Source organism: Amblyomma maculatum, chromosome 1, assembly GCF_055883805.1.
Source record: "Amblyomma maculatum isolate TAMU_Amacu chromosome 1, ASM5588380v1, whole genome shotgun sequence".
Lineage (NCBI taxonomy): Eukaryota > Metazoa > Arthropoda > Arachnida > Ixodida > Ixodidae > Amblyomma > Amblyomma maculatum.
This window is the reverse complement of record NC_139344.1, coordinates 203,762,509-203,786,086: the sequence shown is the minus strand read 5'-3', so window position 1 is coordinate 203,786,086 and position 23,578 is coordinate 203,762,509. Positions and strand designations below refer to the sequence as shown.

Genomic DNA, 23,578 nt, shown 5'->3' with positions numbered 1-23,578 from the left:
CCTGTTCGTCCTTTCCTTAAGTATCTTTTGCTACAGGTGTAGTGTTGCCGACTGAACACGCAAGCTGGCGAAGTAGCTGCTGAGCTGCGGAAATCCGTGGTTCTCCTATCGTCCGCGTGACATTGACTCTCTTTATTTCATGGCATCAAGCAGCGTAAGCCGAATAGGCTCAGATGGCCGGAAGCACACTCGGGATTTTGTCAGAATCTGCGGCACTTGACATTGTACCGCGCGTACGATTCTGCTGTTGTGTCGTTCGCAACTCGCATTGAAGGCCCATCACGTGAGCAGCTTGTTTCTTTGAGAGCGTTGTCGATGCATTCTTTCATGAGGTCAAGCTCCCTAGAAATAGAAATGGAAAGGGTTACTTCGCGCGCCTTTTGCTGCTAATGTTATTGCTTTGGACACGTAGCCAAAGCTTCGTTGTTCTCTAAGGGTACCAGATGGATTTGTAGTTAACGAAGTCAGACCGAATCACCTGCTAATGTAACCTTGGCTATGGTTAACTATTTTTTTTCTTTTTTTCACGAGCGTTCGACAAACCTCGTGAGAGGTGAGTATTGCTAGTGTGATGTTTTATTATTGGACCCTTCAAATTTGTGGGGTGCTTTTCTCTCGGGTCATCAACCTCTCTTGTGGGAAATTTTCCGATGCAAAACTAATTTTCGGCTTCAAAAAATGCAATTGAAAGCTTAATTGTCATCGCTGCATTGCGAAAAACATCTACAAGCATCTAAGCAATACACAGAGCACCTTTATTCTTTTGTGGCGTCTGCAACCTTCTGACAAGTTTATTCATAGGTTATGCATGTGAAGGAGTAGGTCCAATGCCCTCCTGCCGGACTGGGATGCCATTTAATAACGATGGTGGCGTCAGTGTGCTTAAAATTATTTTTAGCAAGCGATATTTCACTATGCACTAGAACGGGAGGATCTTATGCCCAGCTTTCTGGATGGATGGATGGATGGATGGATGGATGGATGGATGGATGGATGGATGGATGGATGGATGGATGGATGGATGGATGGATGGATGGATGGATGGATGGATGGATGGATGGATGGATGGATGGATGGATGGATGGATGGATGGATGGATGGATGGATGGATGGATGGATGGATGGATGGATGGATGGATGGATGGATGGATGGATGGATGGATGGATGGATGGATGGATGGATGGATGGATGGATGGATGGATGGATGGATGGATGGATGGATGGATGGATGGATGGATGGATGGATGGATGGATGGATGGATGGATGGATGGATGGATGGATGGATGGATGGATGGATGGATGGATGGATGGATGGATGGATGGATGGATGGATGGATGGATGGATGGATGGATGGATGGATGGATGGATGGATGGATGGATGGATGGATGGATGGATGGATGGATGGATGGATGGATGGATGGATGGATGGATGGATGGATGGATGGATGGAATATAGGAGCGTCCCCTTTGAAACGTGGTGGTAGCAGTAGCTATCATGCTAATTTTTCTCCCTTTATCTTAATTATTGATTTAGATTGGTCAACTAAACCATCATCCTATTTATTAAATTTTTGTTTCTACATTACTAACATTATGTCACTTCTCTGCTTTTGAGCCACCAATCTTCCAGTCGTTTTTTGCTAGTTTCCACCGCCGGTTTATTCACCCGGCCACTGGTATCTCTAAACCCCAGAGCTTCAGGAACAGTCATTGCGCCTGCATCAACTTCCGGATGGATACCATTACATTCGAATATAATATGGTCAACTGTTTCACTGCAGTTACCACATACAGCACATGCGTCATCTCTATTGTTAAATTTCTTTTTGTAGCTGCGTGTTCTAAGGCATCCTGATCTAGCTTCAAAAAGTAGGGCACTGTCTCTTGAGTTATCAAAGAAATCTTCCTTCCTGATCTGCATTTTCTACTTTCGGTATAATTCCACACTCTGTTTCCTTTCCATCGAATTTATCCAATTTTTACCTTCTGTGTTTTTCACCTGTTGCTTAACGCTCTTTATTTCTCCGTCCTTGTGACTAGCATACTTACTAGTTAGTTTCCTAGTTCTTTTCCTCCATTGTGAGTCAACGCTTTTTAAGTACAGGTATTTAAATATTTTAGCTGCCCATCTGTTGCTATCCAATTTCCTCGGGCGTTCCTAATATAATATTTTACTCTGAGCTTCCCGTATTTCGAAAGATGTCCAGCCCATATCTCCCTGTACCGCCTCATTTGTAGTTTTGCCGTGGGCACCTAGTGCTAATCGTCCAACGGATCTCCGATTTATTTCTAATGTCGACTGTACCTCTGATTTTAGGCACAAAACCGCATTTCCGAAAGTAAGTCCGGGCACCATAATTCCTTTCCAAATACCCCTCAAAACCTCATACCTATTTTATCCCTACAATGCCCTATGCTTCATTATTCCGGCATTCCTTCGCCCTTTAGCCTTAAGTGATTACTCATGCTTTCCAATGTATGCCAATCCTTCGTTTACCCATACCCCCAGATATTTATATTCTGCTACTCTAGGTATTTCATGGCCTTGTATTTTAAGACCCTGATCAGTTGAGCCGTTGAAAATCATCAGACCCGACTTAACTGCGCTAAAACTGAAGCCTAGAGTGTCCCCTTCGTCTCCGCAATACTTAACTAGAGTTTGCAATTCTTGCAGACTCTCAGCTGGCAGCACAATATCGTCTACATACATCAAACCGGGGAGGCGCTGCTCTACCGCCTTTCCACCTAATCTATATGACAGGTTAAAACCTAGGTTACTGTCTTGTATCCTCCGTTCCAGGTTTATCATGTAAAGCATGAACAGCAGCGGTGATGGAGGACAGCCTTGTCTTAATCCTTTGCATACTTTGACATCTTCCGTACTTCTTATCCCTTCCCACGTAATTTCTACTTTGTTATCCCGGTATATTTCCTGTAGGAACTCTATTATCTCATAACCGATACCTTCTTCTTTTAATGTTCCATATGTTCTACTGTTCTGGGACATGTACTACTCACGCCATCTACCGGCAAGTGACGGCGACAGGATGGATTACTTAATGGGAACGGGTACAAAAAAAAAAAAAAATAATAATAATAAGTAAAACGTGAACAAAAGCACGTACGCAAAATGATTCCGGGATTTATAGAATATATATTTAGCCGAAGAATGTGCCGAAGTTTCAGCTCTGTGCTATTATTACACGAGCTTCCCAGCGCGTCTGAATATTATGCATTGCTTTCTATGGCAAGGCACTAAAATTTCCCTCTTTTTCAGACTTTAAAATTGTATAGCGTCGTAACGCGGATAGATATCAAAAATGATTCCCGGTTTTAGATACCCTAACATATGCTGATTAAAATGGTTTGCGTCGATCTGGCCGTTTTATGTGTAACCTGATGTCGCCTCGCATATGAAACACGGCGCCTGCAGTGGGCAGTTACGCAGAAGAGATGGTTGGGTGATTTCACATAAGATGGAAGAAAGCGTGGCTGGTCGAAATTTTGATGTGATGTTTCCTGATGTTTAAATAAAAAAATATCTTCAACTGGTTTTAATCCATTTTTGTTTTCTATAAGCACCGGGTATAATTAATGGCCAAGAGGTCTAGCGCCGCGAATAAATGCTCTGCTGTTTGGCTAAGTTTTTATGAATGACATAAATATGTTATGTAAATGAAAATCGTTCGACTACATATCAAAATGTTTTTTATTTTCGCTCAGTTATTTTTATTATTGTTGTTTATAGCGAAATTTTTAACGAAATGTCAGCCCAAGGAAAAGTTTTTTTTTTTTTGCTATTTTGCGTATCTAAAAAAAAAAAAAAAAGTTTAATACAAAGCAGCAGTAATGCGCATTATGTTCCATGGAAACATCTATCAAACTGCCAGCGCTCCTATGTAACGTTTCCGATTAAGTGTTATGATCGGGCTAACTTCAACAAACGCTGCCTAATGGAAAATTCGGACAACAATGAAAATACTTTGCATTTCTTAAATTTTGTCCACATATTCTCCTCTACATCAGCTTTCATAATCACTAAAAACTTATTGCCTAATTTCATTGCGCTAATGGTTACGGCTCCTTTAATGAGGTCCCTGCGCAAGGCTCAGTGCGCAATGCGGGTTGTAGAGTCTACGGGGTCATTCCAAGCCAACTCATCCAGACTTTGCACTCGATCATCTTCGATTTCTTTTAAAAAAATTATGGCCTGTTGTATTACTATGATGAATATTATCCTGACCTTGTTTTAGCGGAAAAACATTTTCCAACGTGGCCGCCGTTTGCAAACAGAGCGAAACCTAGCCGCACAATCAAATTGGTAAAAATTAAAATTCTTGACGCACAACTTTTAAACTTTTTCATGCAAATAAAACAAACATGTTTAGAATGAGTGCACATATAGATTATTTATTATAAATAAAACGCGCATAATACTGATTTAAAAACATTTCACGCTCTGAAAGTTACATTTCGTTCTACTGTATACCCTTTACAGGAGGCACTCGAAGCAGTGGATAGGTCTCTGTCCATGCCGTCGCAGTCAACCGCATCGCCCCTGTTACGCTAGCTGCTAGCTTTACTAAAAAAAGCCAGTTCGTTTTGAAAAGGGCAATATAGTGCGAACATAAAATATTTTATTACACCCTGTCGTACGTAACATTCGGAAACAAAATTTGTGCAGTCAGAATCACCACGTCATTACAATGTATTGCTGTTACATATACGACCTGAACAGTGCACTACAGGTGTCACTATAATATGAATGTAGCTAAAAACATTTCATAACAGGCAGGACACATAAAAGAAGCAATGCTTAAAAAAAAAAAAAAAAAGGAAGGCAAACTTCTCGTCGGTTAGCAAAGAAAATCAGTCAGCAAAGGTTGACGTAATTTGAATATAAATATGCTCATAGTTTATACAGCCAGTGCAGCTTATGTCAGGCAATGTAGCAATATCCTTGAGAGTTTCAAATGTTGTGGCTCGAGCTCCCAGATGGTGCAGAAACAACGGCACAGAACGGCGGACTATCACAAGCAGGAATAAGCGGACAAAGGAGTCAGGCCCTCTTAAATAACCTCGGGCGTAGTTTTGGCGCCTTTTTTGCCGGACAGGAGTGCTTTCTTCTATCTTCAGTCCTGCTGTACCTGATTGGTGTATTTTCCCTCGGCGGAGACGTCTCCGCATTCTCATTGACTTTAGATATTTAGCTTTCAGCATCACATGTGTGTGTGTGTGTGTGTGTGTGTGTGTGTGTGTGTGTGTGTGTGTGTGTGTGTGTGTGTGTGTGTGTGTGTGTGTGTGTGTGTGTGTGTGATTGATTGATTGATTGATTTGTGGGGTTTAACGTCCCAAAGCGACTCAGGCTATGAGAGACGCCGTAGTGGAGGACTGCGGAAATTTCGACCACCTGGGGTTCTTTAACGTGCACTCACATCGCACGGCACACGGGTGCTTTGCTTTTCGCCACCATCGAAAAGCGGCCGCTGAGGCCGGGATTCGATCCCGCGTCCTTGGGAGCAGTAGTCGAGTGCTGTAACCACTGCGCCACCCCGGAGCCTAATATATGTGTATGTTTATTTATCCACTGTACAGACGAGAGAGAATTTTCTTCTTGGTCTCAAATTTAGTTCGCCGCCTGTGCTACGCTATAACCAAGGAGGGTAGGCGTGTATAGCTTAGAATGCTTCTTTAGAGGATCTAAATATACACACTGCACGTTCGCTATACACACTGCACGTTCCCAAAAGCACGATTCAGCCCCATGTCCCATTTCGTTTCTCCGTATGTGTACATGAAGCGCCCCTCTCCACCCATAAAAACTTGGCAGTAAATCGTGCCTACTTAAAGCACTCGAATTCTGCACCCTTCGTTCTCTTCGCGCATTTGTCCTGACTCGTGGTGTCATACATCAATATGTCATCGGGAAGGCCAAGTCAGGCAGCCATGTCAGCCACATAGAACTGACAAAACGAATGGCGATGCAGGGAAGAAAAAAGCGACGGTATGGTGCTCTTCGTTCTGGTGCCTGTGACGGGCGTAGCTGGGTTTCAAAGCGAAAAAAGAATGAACCAAGACCCGAGGATGAGCCCCTTTACCATGCGTTCAGCAGGGAATCTCAGAATGTGCGAATACGCTTCCAAGAAAAAAGCAATTCCCCTGCCCGCAGTGGCCCAAGTGTCCGAACCCCACTTTGCGGAGACAGACATCTCCGGTTTTTTTTTTGTCTTTTTTTTTTTCAGTATAGCATTAGAGAAGTTAAGGAAATGGACCCGACCTCTTTCTGCAGCAGATCGCGTGCTCGAATTGTTGGTAGCTGCAAGGAGGAAGCTTATACACCAGTTCTGTAGCTTCAGGTCAAGCGCAGACGTTTCGGCCCCACATTCTTTACTTGGGCTTCCGATGTTTCAGGCTCGTCAGGCGAGCAATAAGCTGGGCTTTAAATCAAGAGATGTCAGTTTTATTGCCTGTCTCGGCTGCAAATGCTTTCTTCCTTTGTAGGACACACGAGGGGTGCAGGCCAGCGGAAAGGCGTCAGTGGCGAAAGCTTGGTCCCACAAAGGGCCAACGGGCACAAAAAATACAGGCAGCGAAGCTTCTTCAGTAAGAAGACTCCCAATTTCTTTTTCTTTCTGTCGCCCTCTTCACACTCAGCGGGCGACTGGGGTCCCACAAGAGCAAAGAATAGTCAGGCAGAAAGAGGGTACGGCCGTTTGGAGAGAGCGGCCGGCCTGCATCGTTGCTCTAGTGCTGAACAATGGGAGATCTGTTTGTTCAGTAGCAGTCGCGACAACCCAAAGAGGACCGGTCCAAAAGTTCGCTTTCTACCAGCGGAAAGCAGAGTACATTTTCAGTGGAAAGCTTTGCTTAGAACAGGAGCTTAATTGGTGACTGACTCATTGCGCCGGCAATTCACTCACGGCAGTGAAAGCATCCAAAGGAGCCGCTGCAGGTTCTGAAGCGGCTATTACACAGAAGGATAAACACGAAAAAAGAAAAGAAAAAGAAAACAGTGTGTTTGTCGACCGTAGAAGCTGCTGTTTTACTCCGTAAGCACCTGAGCTGCGGTCAATGGTAAATAAAAGGGACTGAAGAGGTTAGTAGGAGAATAACACGGATAAAAGGAAGCGCAGAACTATATGCACTAATTACATTATTCAAAACTATATGCAAGAAACAACAACAGAGACGCTTGATAGGCAACAGCGTGGCGCGAGTCTCGAATAATAATAATATTGATAATAATTGGTTCACAGGAAGGGAAAGGCGAAGTATCTGTCACACTTGCTACAAGCGAAGAATGCCACCCGCACACTGTGTTCGCATCCCTGTTCCACGCGGATGGGGGGTTTCGAGCACTGCACATGTTCGGACTTACCCTAAAGCTAGAGCCCGGCCAGGCCCGCATCTTCAGGTAACAGCGCAAAAAACATGGACGGAACACAAGAGCAAGAGCACAAAGTAGCGCTCGTTGTGTGTTCTTGCTCTTGTGTCCTGTCCATGTTGTTTTGCGCTGTACCTGATTCTATAGCAAGTACAAAACACAGATCGCAGCTATCCGTGATGGTTGGTTCATATCAGATAAGTTAAGTTCCGGACATGAAACCCGTACTAGCGTTACGTCGTTAAAATAGCTGGTTCACTCAGCCGCAGCAAAGGCAGGCGAAAGCAATTATAGAATCGTAGCGGCAACCTGCAGCTCCCTTGAATCATTTTTGAGATTGGTCCGTAAGACGCCCTCATTTCCTTCACCCAAAGATGCTACTCCAAACACTCGGTATCCCTGCTTTCAGCATCATTGACTGCATAATTCTTTTTATGAACTTCAATTTGGCTTCCGATCACGGGTGTTAATCTGAGCTTACTAAGGTGGCCCTTTTGGCTAGTTGGTATTACATAACGAAAATATACGCCCCTGCGTGAAGAGACATGGCACACTGTTTGTCACTGCACCCTTCTTTCCCGGGGTGCATCACTTCTCAACCTCCTGGAGACTCCCTTTACAAATCTTACAACTACAGTATAACCCTTTTATAAGGTACGTGCACTGGGGAGCAGCTTTTTATCTCCAATATCAAAGGTCCCTTATAAGCAGGGCATACAATCCCAATTTCTAACCAGACCTTATTTCGACCTAGGCATACTACGGGTAAAATGCGCAAAAAGGAAATGTATGTCGTTTAGCATAAGCGTTATTATGGCTCTCATTTACATACTGCATTTCCTTGATGGACCACAACACACTGAACACACTTCGCAACTTTCTTATATTATTTGCGAACTGCGTTTGCAGCGATTGCAAAGTGCCATCGCGATGTGACGTCGCACCGCAGCTAGCGATTCCCAACTCCGGAAAAAGTTATGTGTCTCGTAACACTACACGAGCTCAAGTAAAACATAAAAAGGGCCACGATATTGAGAATGTAGCCAGATTACCACCAAGGTGCCAGAAGCAGCCAGAACTATAAAACATCACCAGCAGAAATATCACTCGAAATGTTTTGCATTTTCGTCAAAAGGTAACATCGGCTTTGAGTTAACAAACTTGTGAATGTCGCTACTGAGACGAAAAATAAAAAAGCCAACAGGGCATTTCTGAGTGGAGTTGAAACCATTACTGTATAGCTATCAGAGCAGTTTATTTGTCTTGGCTAGAGCAGAACCACTTCTGTTATGTGGTTTGTTTTGGTCTTGGCTTGGCTATGTCTTGCTATCTAGTCACAATGGTTTGTTTATGTCAGCAGCACCAGCTGATCACTTGCTTCACATTTACCGGATATATTGTTCATAATGAAAAGGTACAGCGCAAAAAGACACAAGACGAACCGTCGCAACTGTGTAAAATATGAAACGAGAAAGAAAAAAAAAGACTGCAGCCCTTTAGTTGCGAACACTAAGATTTTATTTCGACACCGGGATAAAACAACAAGAGAGCTGATGGAAGCCTACTTGATCCGAAAAAGCCCGTCGCTATGTTTAAGCCAGCCTTTGGTTATATTAGTAGACAAGGAGGTGTCGTTCCTGGATAATTCATAATCTTGGCCTTAGTTTTCACGAGAGATGGGAGGAAAACATCACCCAAAAACGTATCATTCGGTGTTTATGACGTATGATATGTTTTGACCCCTTGCAATGTGCTTCGTTGAAGTGCTATAGGCTTCTTGTAATCGCTTGAAAGACTTTTATAAAAATGTGTTTCTTTCCAATAAATTTAGTTGCGAGTCAGCGCACGCCTATCCGTCTTTTTCTTTTCGCCTTGTGTCTTTTTGCCCTCTACTTTTCCAATATGAACCAATATCAACTTGCCCAATTGTCTATCTTTCTTCGGATAGAATGTTGTTTATACTGAAAGTCAACGTAATTGACAATTCCCGCTGTATTCTTCTAACTAGCGGACAAAACATCTACGGTATATACCTGATAGGAAGCTCAAATAATTGGAGAACCCAACGGCACTCCCGGTAAGCTCGCGCAGATGCTCGCATGTGCAGTCGCGCTTGTGCTCCTCGCGGCAAGCCTGAGGAGCTCATCTACGTTGAATTCCCACTTCAGGCGCTTCTTTTAGTCATTTGATAGGTAACTGACTTTCTTTTTTTTTTTTTTTTTTTACTAAAGTTATAATTAATCCTGATGACGCAAACGTGTCTCTCTTTTTTGTGTTCACAATAGCTGTAACTGAATCTGGCGATCGATGGCGCCGCACCTAATGTAAAAATGTCTGTTACAAGCGAGACTAAGTATACCAAACTCTAAGGCTAACTTGTCCTTTATAGCCGACTTTCTTCATCATGGAATGTCTGTTAAAAAAAAAAAAGGCCCAATTAATAAATTTCATATGGCAGCCATCCATTTGGGTGAACGGTGTTTCTTATATCCGACTACCTGTTATATCCATGCCTTTTATGACGGGGTTCGACATTATACAATTAACATTGTGTGAACGATGACATCAACAATTATCTGCCTCTCCCATAATCGACAGTAAATGTAAGCATGAAATGGTTAGGGGCTTCGTGATGGGCTCGTTGCCTTCTAAAGACTATCAGTTTGGGCTTGCTGGTAATACATGACATGGTAATACATAAGCGCACATCCAGGTGAGGACCAGGAAGGACAGGATACACACGAGCGCTAACTCGCAACAATTTGTTTCGAGTCACAGAGGCATATAGCATACCGATATATTGTGGAAAAAAGTGTGTAGAGCAAATTGAAAGGTGCCCTAATGATCGCCTCCCTGAACACCGCAGGAATGTGTGTGCACACACATTCGCCGCGCGCCCTTCGTGTGTTGCGTTTTTTTCTGTACTTTTTTCTTTTTTTTTTTCACGTGCACTCCGCGTGCGTGGCGTCCGTTTCTCTTCTTTCCCTAATTGTTTGTTTGTTTTTCGTTTGTTTGCTTTCATTCTCTGTGAACGTGAAGAAGGTACCTTATCTTGGAGTACTGCGCTTGCAGCTCTGGAAGCTCTAGGCGTTTTCTTTCTTTTTTTTTTTTTTTTTGCGAGAACACCGTGGACTGATTATTATGCAATTTCCGCTTTAAAGAAACCTCGAGAGGCGTCGAGATGTTGCTACAGCTGGCCGCGTATTGGACAAAACGAGTAGTCAACATTTCGTGACGTTTTGATCGGGGGTTCCAGCCGTGGTTCACACGGCTCCTTCAAAGGCTGGTAACAGGAACCAAGCGGGTGCTGGAGAGAGGGCGCCATTGAAATGTGCCGAGTCAGCGGCGTCAACGCGTATTCCATCCCCACGTGCTGGGGCTGTCTGTCACCTCGCCGGGTCGGAAGGGGCGAAGCGACCCATTCATGTATAGTTACCCACCACGTGCTGCGGCAGAGTGACCACGAGGAAGTCTTCCTTTGTGTTGGCGAAAAGCTGCAGCTTTTCACCAAACAGGAGTGCACGCAATATTCCGAGAATAAAGTACCGTGGGAACAAGACGTTTGCCAGCGGTGGACTCCCCGGACTAATTTACAACTTGGCGATGAATCTCCGCCGCCGGCATAAGATCGTCATCGCCACCGCCACCTGCGGAACTAATCATCGCCACCAAGGGAAGAGCTGCGATGAGGTTAGAGTCACGCTTCCGCATTGGACATGCCTCTGGAGCCCCCTATGAGACCCCTCGCTGGCTCCCCCCCCCCCCCCCCTCCACCACCACCGGAGCCCAACTCCAGGCTATGCCTGGCATTCTTGCTGTCTTCTGCCTGCCTGCAGCTGGCAAGCCCTTCGCCACCGGAACAACTGACCTTGCTCAAATCCTGCCCTGGGATGTAAGGCCCTGAGCGAGCCCCTGCCTCGTGAGTTACTCAGCAAGTCAATGTCATTAGCAAATCGCAGATTAGTGAGGTATTCTCGTCTACCCTTATCCCTAACGGTCCCATTTTAAGTCTCTGAATACTTCTAAACAAGCTGTGAATAGTACTGGGGAGATTGTGCCTCCTTGCTGAAACCTTTCTTTATAGGAAATTTGTTACTTTCTTTATGCAGAACTATGGTTGATATGCAGTCCCTATATATATATATATCTTCTAGCACTTTCACATACGGCTCGTCTACATCCTGATTTCGCAATGCCTGCATGACCGCCGAGGTTTCCACTGAGTCGAACGATTTTTCGTAATCAATGAATGCTATGTATAAGGACTGGTTATATTCCGAGCATTTTTTTATCACCTGGTTGATTATATGGATACGGTCGGTAGTAGATGTACCCTTTCCGAAAACCTGCTTCATCTTTTGCTTGGTTGCAGTCTAAGGTTGTCCTGATTCTATATGCGATTACCTTGGTAAATACCTTATATGGTAGCAGACAGTAAGCTGATTGATCTGCAATTTTTGAAGTCCTTAGCGTCCCCTTTCTTATCAATTAAGATAATGTTTGCGTTCTTCCATGGTTCCGGTACCGTCGATGACACCAGGCACTGCGTATACAGGGTGGCCAGTTTTTCTAGCACGATATCCTTCAACAAATCTATAGTTACCTGATTCTTTCCAGTTGCTTTCCCCCTTTTCATAGTTTCTAATTCTTCTTAACTTCGACCTTCGTCACTGGTGGACCGTCTAAATGCACTTCCATACCGCCAATATCATTATTGTCCTGACTTCTTTGGCTGCTATAGAGATCAGTATAGAACTCCTCGGCTACTTCGACTATCTTCCCCATATTCGTGATCACATTGCTCGCCTTATCCCTTAGTGCATGCATCTGATTTTTGCCTATGCCCAATTTCTTCTTCATCGCTTTAAGGCTTCCCGCGTTCTTTACAGCATGCTCAATTTTCTTCATATTATACTTCCTTATATCGGCCACTGTGAGCTTATTGATTAGCTCTGATATTTCTGCCAATTCTATCTGATCTGTTGGATTGGAAGCTTTCATATTTCGGCGTTTCTTAATCAAATCTTTCGTCTCCTTAGACAGCTTACCGGTATCCTCTCTAACTATCCTACCCCCTACTTCTACAGCGCAGTCAGTAATGATGTCTCTGAAATTATTGTTCATTGTTTCTAGGATAATGTCTTCATTCTCGGTTAGAGCTGAGTATATAGTCTGTAGCGAGATCCTGAATCTTGTTTTTTAATAACGTTGTTTATTGCCTCAGGGCATAATGGAATATGTAAAAAAAAAAAAAAATTAAAGGGGGTATTAAATGAAAGAAAAAAGGTTGGCTGTTCTAATCAACCTCAAGACAGATCCTGAATTCTTCTGTCTGCTCTCCCCCTGGTTGGTTTGTGGGGTTTAACGTCCCAAAGCGACTCACGCTATGAGAGACGCCGTAGTGGCGGACTCCGGAAATTTCAACCACCTGAGGTTCTTTAACTTCCACTGACATCGCACAGCACACGGGCACTTTGCTTTTCGCCTGCATCGAAAAGCGGCCGCCGAGGCCGGGATTCGATCCCGCATCCTTGGGAACAGTAGTCGAGCGCCATAACCACTACGCCACCCCGGCGGGGAAAATCCCCCCCTCCCCCCTCCCCCCCTTACCGCAAATTTGTTATGGACTTCTTTTATTAATTTGTTTCGTTCCCTCTTCAGATTTAGACTAATTCGAGACCTTACTGTGGCCACTGCGTCACACTTTCCCGATTACCTCTACCTCCTGTATGACGGCGGGGTTAGAACACATTATGCAGTCAATTTCATTTTTAGTCTCCTCGTTAGGACTTTTCCATGTCCATTTTCGATTCTCCCGTTTCCTAAAGGTGTTCATGATTCTTAAGTTATTGCGCTCTGCATAATCAACTAGTAACTCCCCCCCTGCTATTCCTAGAACTGATAGTCACCCACTGCTTGATCTCCTGCCTGCTTTTCCCTACCTTAGCATTGAATTCGGCCATTAGCACAGTACATTGCGTCTTTCCTTTCCGCATTGCCAATTCTACATCTTCGTAGAAGCCTTCAACTGCCTGGTCATCATGACTACATATATAGGTGCGTAGGCCTGTACAACCTTTAGTTTATATCGCTTATTAAGCTTAATCACGAGGCCTTCCACCCTCTCATTAATGCTATAGAATTTATCTATGTTACCACCTATATACTTATTGACAAGGAAACCTACTCCTAGTTCGCGCTTCTCCGGTAAACCTCGATAACACAGCACATGCCCGTTCTTCAGTACAGTATATGCCTCATTCGGCCTCCTAACCTCACTAAGGCCTATATGACATCCAATTTCATGCCCTCTAGTTCCTCCGACAGCACTGCTAAACTAGCTTCACTAGCTAGAGTTCTAGCGTTAAACGTTGCCAGGGTCAGTTTCCAATTGCGATCTGTCCAGCGGAGCCAGAGATTCTTAGCACCCCCCGCTGCGTCACAGGTCTGACTGCCGCTGTAGTCAGTTGCTCCGCAGCCACTAGTGACTGAGAGCCAGGGTTTTGTAGGACTAATCATGGGAGATTGCGGCCAATTACTGCACCAGGGTGGCTAATTCCCGTTCTGGTGAGGGTGTGCGTTGCCGGAAGTGTTCACCGGTATCAGGTCATACCCCAAACCTGTTTTATCAAATTCCATCGACACGTGGATGGTGGGGACAACGAGCACTATTTAAGATGTGGTGTTGCATCCACCAGCAGCCCCTGTTCTCCTGTCTCGACCACCCTGTATGCACTACACCGTGTAAAATAAGTTGTACATAAACGTCTTCGCTTCTCCTCCCTGACTGCTCCAACCTCGATGTCTCGGCACCTCCTGCCCAGTTTGCGATGATGCCTAGGCCCCTGAACCCCGATCACATCAACTGGATGGCAGCTATGGGATCGTCCAAACTTGGTCCTGCATGGCATCAGCAGTGGTGATCGCTCCCTTTTTTTTTTTTTTTTTGAGAATCTGCCAAGTTTGATAAATCAGGGATATTAATACCATAAGATTTTGCTTTTGTGTAGCATGCTCGCTGAAGTGGTTTTAAAACTATAGTTTGGTTGCGAAAGTCCTTGTTCGAATGACCAAGAAAATGAGCAAATTAGGGAAATCACAGTTAATTTTGCTCTGTTATGAGTTGGACATTGAAGTCAGGGAAAGCAACAGAGAGCCGCAACAGGGCGATTCAGAATTTTGGAGCTGGGGAGGATGTAATTTCCGAGACGTGGCATTTCATTCAGGGGAATTTAAGTTCAGGGAGGCTGGGAAAGAGGTCCTCAGAATTAAGAGAGCAGTAGAAAGAGAACGAGAGCTCTAACGGTTGCATTTGCTAATCGTAGAGGTTAAACGCACTGGAAATAATGCGACTAGTAACCAGGCTGGCTCGATAGACGCAAAAATAGAAATGAAGAGGTCTGCAACGAAATAATTCGAGCAATAGCGCTTCCGAGTCAGATCGAAGGTTGGAGGGATTGTCAATAACAGTTTGACGCGAATGAGAAAACCAAGACTTGCACGAGAAACGCGTCGGCTAATACTACGCCTGGAGAACAAAGTGCCATAGGCAGCACAGAGGAAGAGACGCTAAAAGGAGAGGGATTTTAAAGGTAGAAAACCAGTCATCTGTTTTCCTTGCCACCGGTTGACAACCCTCCCGGCGGGAGCGATCGGTAAAAAGAAAACCGCGTAGTTCTATGCGACTTGGCTGCTAAAACGGACCTTGTCCAACTATTAGACGTTCGGCCTACGGAATTCGCAGGTGAGCGCACCTGCAAAAAAGCAGGTAGTTCAGAAGAGTATTGATGCTTTCCCATTACCCGTGTCGAGATCGAGGAGAATTTAGGAGTTCCTCAGACAGAGGAAGCCATCTCACAAAACCTACCGAAACATTATCCGTACGGGTTGTATAATCACTCATATATGCTGCTTAGAGAAAATTGTCTTTATTTTGGAGACGACGCTGTCCGGGACGATATGACCCACTTGCAGCCTAAAAATAGCGCAGTGAAAGCAACGACCGTGTATGGCGAGGGTAAGAAGGACGCTGAATGCGAAGGGAGCTTGGGTCAGGAGAAAGAGGAGGAGGTGCTCAGAATTGAAGCTGAGATGGAGGCTGGTAGCTTAACCTGCGAGGGCTCTACGAATACTAGTGACGCGGCAATTGAGTTTCAAAAACGCGTCATAACATGGAGGCCACACAGGAGAGTTTCAAGGCAGAGAAGAAAGTTCAGGTCACTTTCAAAGCCGAGTTGAAAACCTGGAGTCTACGTAGCGCCAGGAATCGGCACCTCAGCGCTCTAAATTCCACACGTGTCGCGTGAGAGGAACGGAAGTTATAATAGGCGTGTGCAACCGCGACTAAAACCGCTTTCAGCTTGTTAAAATCCCGCCTGAAAGGCAGTCAGAAACCAGTCAAATAAAGGGCCCTCAGCACTTCGAGTATATCTGCCCCCAACATGAAACACTCAGTTGTCTTTTGCCGGGTGACATGTGTCATTTGCTACGGAGGGTACATGGCTGCCACGTGAAAGGAGCACAGGCTAAGCGTGCTGTTAAGAACCGCGACAGTGAGTCGAGCAGGAAAGCAGTCGCCTCGGACCACGTAGGCAGGAGCTCGGAGCCATCAAAATGAAAGCAATGGAAGACGGCGACAGCGAGACGCGACTTGAAGCAGCCATCGCAGAAGAGCGGAAAAGGAATGCGGTGTTGTTTGGCTGGTCTTCGACTCCGGTCAACGAGCGGGCCGTCGGGAACAAAACGGCTCAAGTGGCTCCACACTAGCCGGTACCGCCAAGGCGACTGTGTGGGCATTCGCCCTTTTGAGGGAACTGGACAGAGGGATAAACAGACCGTTTCCGTCTGTTTCTCCCACCGCGTACCGATGGCGCGAATCGGCTCCTTTGACTCAGGTGTGCACCCAGAACGTAAGCCACCGGCAGACACTGGGCGCTTCTTGTGCCGCCACCTTCACCGCCTCAAAGATTTCCTCCTCTCCACCAAGCCTGAACCATTTCGGGGGCGTATCATCAGAATTGAGTGTGTGCAAGTGCACGGTATTGAAGTGATCAGGACACTCCTTCGACTATGGGCCGCCCTTCACGTAGGGAGCCTAAGGAACACCGACTCAATATGTCCGGTCATTTGTGCCCTTGATTCATGGCTAGATCGTTCTTTTCTCATCTGTCTAAAATGTAAATAAACCCAGTCTTATTCGTCCTCCAACTCCGTACCCCTTCACTCCTCAACACTTCTTTCCTGGGTGAAACAGGTGTCGTTTGGACAAGGAATCGTCAAGCGCGGCAACCGAGCCCCACATCTAACAGTGCGCAGCGGAGATCAAAGCCAGCTACTGGACGAGCAGATGCGAGGCCGTACATGCTTTTGCGGACCTAAACTGCCAAGGCCCCTCGAAACTTTGAAAATGCCTACCTGTGCGTCAAGGCACCACAGTATAGTTATCTAATGACAGGTGACGTGAAGAGGTTGCGACGAAAGTCTCCGAGCCAACTACAGCGCTTTAAACTCAGGTCGCAGACGCTTTTGCAGATCTAAATGTTCGAGACCCCTCAGTACTTCGAGCATGTCTTCCTCTAACATGGGACACTCAGGTCGTTGTGTCTTGAGAGGAAACATGTGTCGCTTTCTACAGAAAGTGCGTAGCTGCAGCATGAAAGGCGCAGCAGCAAAGCACGCCCAGCGATGACAAAAACCACCTACGACCCCATCAGCGTCCGACCATAGAGGCTTTCACAGATCGGAAAGTACAAGGCCCCTTGATGCTTGAACATGGGTGCCTGTACTTCGAGACACTCAGGTCGATGTCTGTTATCAAGTTGCACGTGTCGCTTGGCATGCAGGGCACATAACTGCCTCGTGAAAATAGTCCAAGCGAAGTGTGTGCTTCCAAAGTTAAAGCCAAATGCGGCGCTAGCCAAAGCCAAAACTGGCAGTGCTATGTTTACTAATAGAAACATCATTTGTCACGTCGGCTGAAATGGTAGTCTCCTTCATTGGAGCTTGGCGATGCAGGAGCATGCATTTCAGGTGCATAACAGAAAAAGCGCAATACTGCCAGCGCTGATGGCCTCAACCGAAGCTTTCCTGGGCAATGTCCTCTTGTTTAGCTCCCATTTTTTTGTTTGGCTAGGCATACCATTTTATGTCTTTTGCTTTTCTCATCTAGAGCTCCATCTTGTTATATGCTCTCGCAAGAAGTAGCTTTCTAGGACACTTTTTGTGTTACCTCAAAGAGCAAAATTTTAGCCCGCGTTTGGCTTTTGAATTGTAATTGGCGCTCTTATTTCTTGTTTTCTGAATACGGTTATTTCTGAAGAGGACATAAAATATTGGGGCAAAAGTTTTTTTGTGTCGCTTTTTGATTTTGGACAGGACATGTTTGCTAGAAAGCAGCCTGGCATTTCTCAAAGTTGGTTCTGCGCTTGCTATTTGTCGCGGTTTGGGCCTTGCGTGAATGGGACTGCTAACGCTATCCAACTAGACGGCAAGAAGCAGAGGACCACTGGTTGGGGGCCGAACCGACCATGCTTCAGGTCTCTTCGGGGAGCAAGGTAGGCTTCAGTCACTGTGAGACATCTTCGGGCTGCTCACACGCTGTTATGATCGGGGGTGCACACGGCTACTCCAGCGGCTGGCGACAGGGTTTTGGAGAGAGGAAGCCATCGAATGCGCTGAGTCGGCAGCGTCAACGGGCGTTCCATCTCTACGTGTTGCGGTGGTCAGCCACCTCACCGGATCGGAAGGAAGGGGGAGAGCGGGCCATTCATGTGTAATTACCCACCACATACTGCGGCAGGGTGACCACGAGGAAGTCTGTGTTGGCAAAAGCAGAGGCACGCGACTTTTCGCCAAACTCTGCATGCAACATGCCCTGAATTAAGTATGATGGGGAAGAGACCTTAGCCAACGGCGAGCTCCCCGGACTGTTTCAACTTGACGACGAATCTCCGCCGCCGGCACAAGATCGTCATCGCCACCAGCGGAATTGTGCGGTTCTATAACGCCTCCGCCACTGGGTGGTGCTTCTGATGACTGCGTGTGTGCCACCGATTAGACTGCCCGACATAAATATGTGTTCCTAGCTGCCTAGCTAGGGACAACAAGTAGTATTTAAGAGGTGAAGCTGTATCCACCAGCAGCTCCCGTTTTCCTCTCTCGATTGGTATACCCTTCGTGATGTAAAATAAGTCGTACATAAACGCCTTTCTTTGCCTCCCCTCCCTGCCTGCTGCTGCCTCGACGTCTCGTCTACTCCTGATCAGTCAGCAAAGAAGTCTAGGCCCCCGAACCCCGATCTCTAAGGCGGTTCTTGTTTCGGCGTTCCGACGCTGGGCGAAGTTTTATCTTGAGCATTGCACTATTTGATGAATGTGTGTCCCAGCAAGAACCATTTGAGCACGATACGCAACTAATGTATATAATCAAAGCTTACCGACCGTATCTCGGCGATATTTTAGGACATTTTACAATTACCTGCGCGACACCGGTTGTTCATATCTCACCCCCTCCCAATGCGAGACCTACCCGCACGCTTTTGTAACAGGAATTTGCGTAACATTTGCGACTTGGTGAACACGACTGAAAACGAAGTTCCAAAGGACGTAAGTAAATTGTCATGAGCCTATTTTTTTTTTTCTGTGAAATATTCATCATATATAAGATATAGTTGAAGAAGGCGCAATTTCGATGAGTGAGTTGACAATTTTTTTAGCGTGCATCATGATCCCTGAACTATTAGGCGACTTTTCTCACCAAATAGCCCTATCGAAGTGCTGAAAGACAAACTTGGCCACGTTAAAAGGGATATGACGATGCAATCTCACTGGTATATTTCAAAGTAAGAAGGCAGTTTTGTAAACTGAAATATGAAACAAGATGAACGGCCGTAACCAGCGTAACTACCGGCAACTTGATTATAGAAAGACATTGGAAACTCCGCCCTCATTAGGCTCACTTCATTTTAACTCGCTATTGTTCCTGGCGAGCAGCTGTTAGATTGCACTGTGGCAGGGCAGACTCTGCCTATATAGGGGAGTCCCCACTCACTCGCAAATGTCTGTCTCGCTGTGCACGTCCCGCGCACGAATCGTCCGGTAGGCGCTCTGCTGGCAGGAGAGCACTTTCTCTCGCAGGTCCTCGGGAAGGCACGCAGTCTCTTCAGCCTGGCGAGCTTCCATGATATCTGCAGCATGCGCCGCAGAGAGAAATCAATGTGCGCTCTCGAGCATCGATTGTGTGGGAGAGCGCAGATAACTCTGCTACCTCGCAGACCTTCCTCCGCGAAACCGCCATGCTGGAGCCAGAACGCAAATCTGTGCGGCATGGCTTTAATAGCCCGTAATCCTGGATTGGACGTTCAGGTTTTTTGTAAGATCAAACTGAAGATTTCGTGCAAATAAGATCTATAGATGAAGTCCTCATAATCGAGACGACTGAGAAATGATAGTGTTTCTTTCAAGCACTTTCCCGAAGGCAACGGTGCCACCACCATGGAAGAATCGGCTTTGCGTTATGTAGTCTATGTGCCAATAAGTATGCCCAGCAATGCACAAGTACTAAACGCGCAAATGTCAAGCTATGAAGAACAATTTTTCTCGTCAAACGTGCGTACTGATTCTGAACAAAGGAACCGCATGGGCTCCGAAACGTCGTCTTTCGTAACTGTCATTTCCTGATATTTTCGATAGTGCAGGTTTTATTGTTTGTGCAATGGCAGAGCGTCATTGGAACGTAATTAGACCAATCGCGGATTATATGCCTAGTAAAAAGGCCTTTACAGTATTTTGAGAATTCTTCAATATTACAAATTCGACCTGGTCGATGGGTTTCACCATCATTCTCTCTCCATCAACCCTTTACCTTTTGAAGAAAAAACAAAGGCCGATGATTGCAACGCTTGGTAATTAGAAATTTGAGTGCAGATTTTCACTTGGTTTGTTTTCCGGTATGCCGAAGGAGACAATTTAAGACACACATGCATATATACGTGCAGTTAAGGCCCACCCTTTATTTTCCCGCATATAACCGACTTTCAACATGACGATCCCTTCCCAGTTCTTCATTGTTATAAGCAGGCGCTAGCATGACACCTACCGGCGCCGCTACCACGCCTCTTCGACCTAATGTTAAGGGGTACGTGAACGGTGCAGGCATAATTAGAGACCTTTAGAGACCGTCTACTGCTGCCATGCACCGTCAGCGGCGAAGGCGCTGATTGGCTCTGCGTGCTCTCAGGGTGACACATGCATACATGCGTCAGTACATGCGTACTGACGTTCGCGCAGTAGTGGTAGACCATAGCGGCAAGCGGTAGCACTAAACTTCGTCTCTGTTGTATTTTGCGTGATCACATTTCACCGCTGCATGCTGTGCATCAGTCGTTGAAAACTCCGCGAGCCACTTGTATATCACTCCTACTTTACATGGAACATAGAAAAACTCATGCTTCACCCGACACGTGTTTCTTTTCTTTCCCGGACTTTTTTCGCTGCTTTGTTCTTAACTATGCTACATATTTGTGAAAGTTTATTTGGTGCTGAGAAAACCACATTAGCATCAAACCTTCTGGCTACATTTTTCAAATTTTCAACTTCGACCGTTCCTTGCTCCGCATTCCAGGGGGCAATGTAATGCAACAATCTCAAAGGGACTCACGTTTCATGGCTATTGTCTTACAGGACGTTTGATACTCTCCAACCACGGCTCTTGAAAAGTGGAGCATTCTGGAGATCAAGTTCTTATTGCTCGAGCAGGCGTCGTTTTTTATGAGAGGTGTCACGCAGTGCTTGTAGTCTGTCAACGAGCTGTTCTTGAAAGCAATGAGAAAACAAGAGCAAACGTGGACAGTGTTGCCGAATTAAAAACAGAAACTCCGCAACAGGAAGCCCCAAAACTCGCTAAAAACCACTTAATTCAATATTTGTATGAAATGTTTATGTTTACTCACATTATTTTTTTTAGGCCGCTAAACAAGACTAGTATTTTAAATGCACGAGAAAACACTTTTTCATCTTTTGAGTAAAAACTTCACGCTGCAAATATTTCTATTCCCAGGCATAAACCGCCTGCCTTCTGTAGGTTTAAATTAAAGTTGTAAAAGTAGTTTTCTTGTTTCCTGACTACAAACTTCTGTCTTCTGGGCCTTTCATTCGCAAAAAGACATGTGCTTAATCTTTGGTTTGTCAGACAATTTGCGGGCGATTGTCGACTTATAACACCAGCTTTAGGTGGCATTGCAGTACTGCTGCCGACGTACATATTCATTTCGTTCCAAACGTTTGCATTACATTTGCAAGCAGTTCGTAGTTTAAGCAGCATATTCTCTGCCTTCAGAGTCCGGTTCGAATAGTTAAGATGGAATCCGTAATATCTGTTCATATAAGGTTTCCTGTGTACAACTGACAACGTTTATGAAAGTGCACCTGCGCCCAACCTCTGTGTTCTACCGGAGCAGCTTCAGCAAAGGGAGAGCAAACTCAGCCAGCTCGAAGAAGGAATTGTTTTCGAAATCATCCCTGTACTAGTTCTCTTCATCCCAGAATGCAGCGCTACTCCCACACCTATTCCAGCTAGCGAGAGTGTTTTTTTTTTTTTTTGAAATGGCGTTGAGTGCCAGCATTTTTATCTCAAAGTATAGGGCTTTGCAGCCACTCCTTCATAAACTTCTGTAAATACTCGACAAGTCCCAGTAGCCGAACCACATGCCCGGCATGAACAGGCTCAACTACTGCATTAAAATTGCCGCATAAATCGAATCAAGGCGTACTGGGCGGGTTCGAATATACTCCACGCTGAGGTTTGAATGACTGCGTGCATACACAGTGACTTTTTCAAGCAAAATGGATATAATTGCACGAAGTTTGCATTACTCTAGACAAAACTTCTAGGACCACGAAAATCGCCAATAAAACTGCAAATATGACCTACAAACCGCTAAAACTCCCGCCTCTCGCAATGCAATATTTTTTCCCGCTCAACTGCGCAAAAACCCACTAAATTTAGCTGCAAAAACCACGAACTTGGCAACACTGAATAATTTACTCGGTGGTTACTTGCTTGTGGTATCAACACGAGGCGACTTTTGTATTGCTAGGCGTTTCTGACATATATAGCGACGCATGCACGGAAGCAGCCTTCACAATACCTGCAGAGCTTCTCCTTGTCTTCATCCAGCTCAAAGTTGAGATTCACAATGGACCTGTCAAAGGTCGTGCCACAAGCAAGATGGCGGTTCAGGAGCGTTTTGCTGTCGCACATCACGTAGTCGTAGTTTTCTGGAAGGGAATGATAGGTCACGCTAATTTTCTGCTTAGATTCTTCTTTGTTTTTTATTATAACTTTAGGCTGGGCACGACGTTGCGGGCTTAGAGGTGTTTCGTTAGGTATGCGAACCTCCATCATACCTGTCAGGGTGAACTCAGTGCGTTACTACTACGGCTTGTCGTGACGCTGGGACTAAGTCGACCCGGCCTTCACTTGGTAGCGTGCAAAGACTCTGGGTTGATGAAGGATTGAATCTTCGAAGTTGGTAAAATATATACAAGCAGGTTTAATGGCACTTTGAGAAAACTTATTTACATGAAAAGAAAAAAAAGAGTATATCAGGAAAATGGCAAGCGTTAAGAGTTCATAGCGAGAAGCGTCTGGATGAGCCGTACACCCAGGGCTCTGAGCCCTGGGTAAACGGCTCATCTAGACGCTTCTCGCTATGAACTCTTAACGGTTGCCATTTTGCTGATATACCTTTTTCTTTTTCATGTAAATAAGTTTTCTCAAAGTGCCATTAAACCTGCTTGTATATATTTTACCAACTTCGAAGATTCAATCCTTCATCAACCCAGAGTCTACACGCTACCAAGTGAAGGCCGGGTCGACTTAGTCCCAGCGTCACGACAGGCTTCAAGAATTCATTTAGTTTGCTTTTGCTAGCGGCCGTGTTTCCACTCGCATTACGGGGCTAAATAGGGTACAGTAACTCTGCGCATACATGAACTGTGGCCAGGTTTTGGGCGATCATCCGGAATACACGCTGTTTGGCTCGCGTTTGTTACCACTGATTTCGACGGTAGAGACATCTGATCACGACACCATGACTGATTTGTTTAACAAGTTGCCCTTGCCGTTACTGGTGACTTCTGTCCTGAACAGCGCCTCATGCCGGTTACTAAACCAACTTTCCCTGTTTCAGA

The 23,578-nt window shown here is 45.4% G+C and overlaps 1 protein-coding gene across 1 annotated transcript in view; it reads right to left on the bottom strand.

The window, feature by feature from the left end:
- Positions 1-200: 200 nt before the first annotated feature.
- The window catches only part of LOC146205399 (uncharacterized), a 30,838-nt gene continuing 7,460 nt past the window's right edge, over positions 201-23,578 (bottom strand). Inside the window, exons 4-7 of the mRNA XM_084607172.1 lie at positions 22,534-22,663; positions 21,045-21,193; positions 19,437-19,572; positions 201-342 (exon numbers count right to left, since the gene is read on the bottom strand). Of these exons, the coding sequence (XP_084463298.1) occupies positions 201-342; positions 19,437-19,572; positions 21,045-21,193; positions 22,534-22,663 (557 nt within the window). The remainder of the gene's footprint in view (positions 343-19,436; positions 19,573-21,044; positions 21,194-22,533; positions 22,664-23,578) is intronic.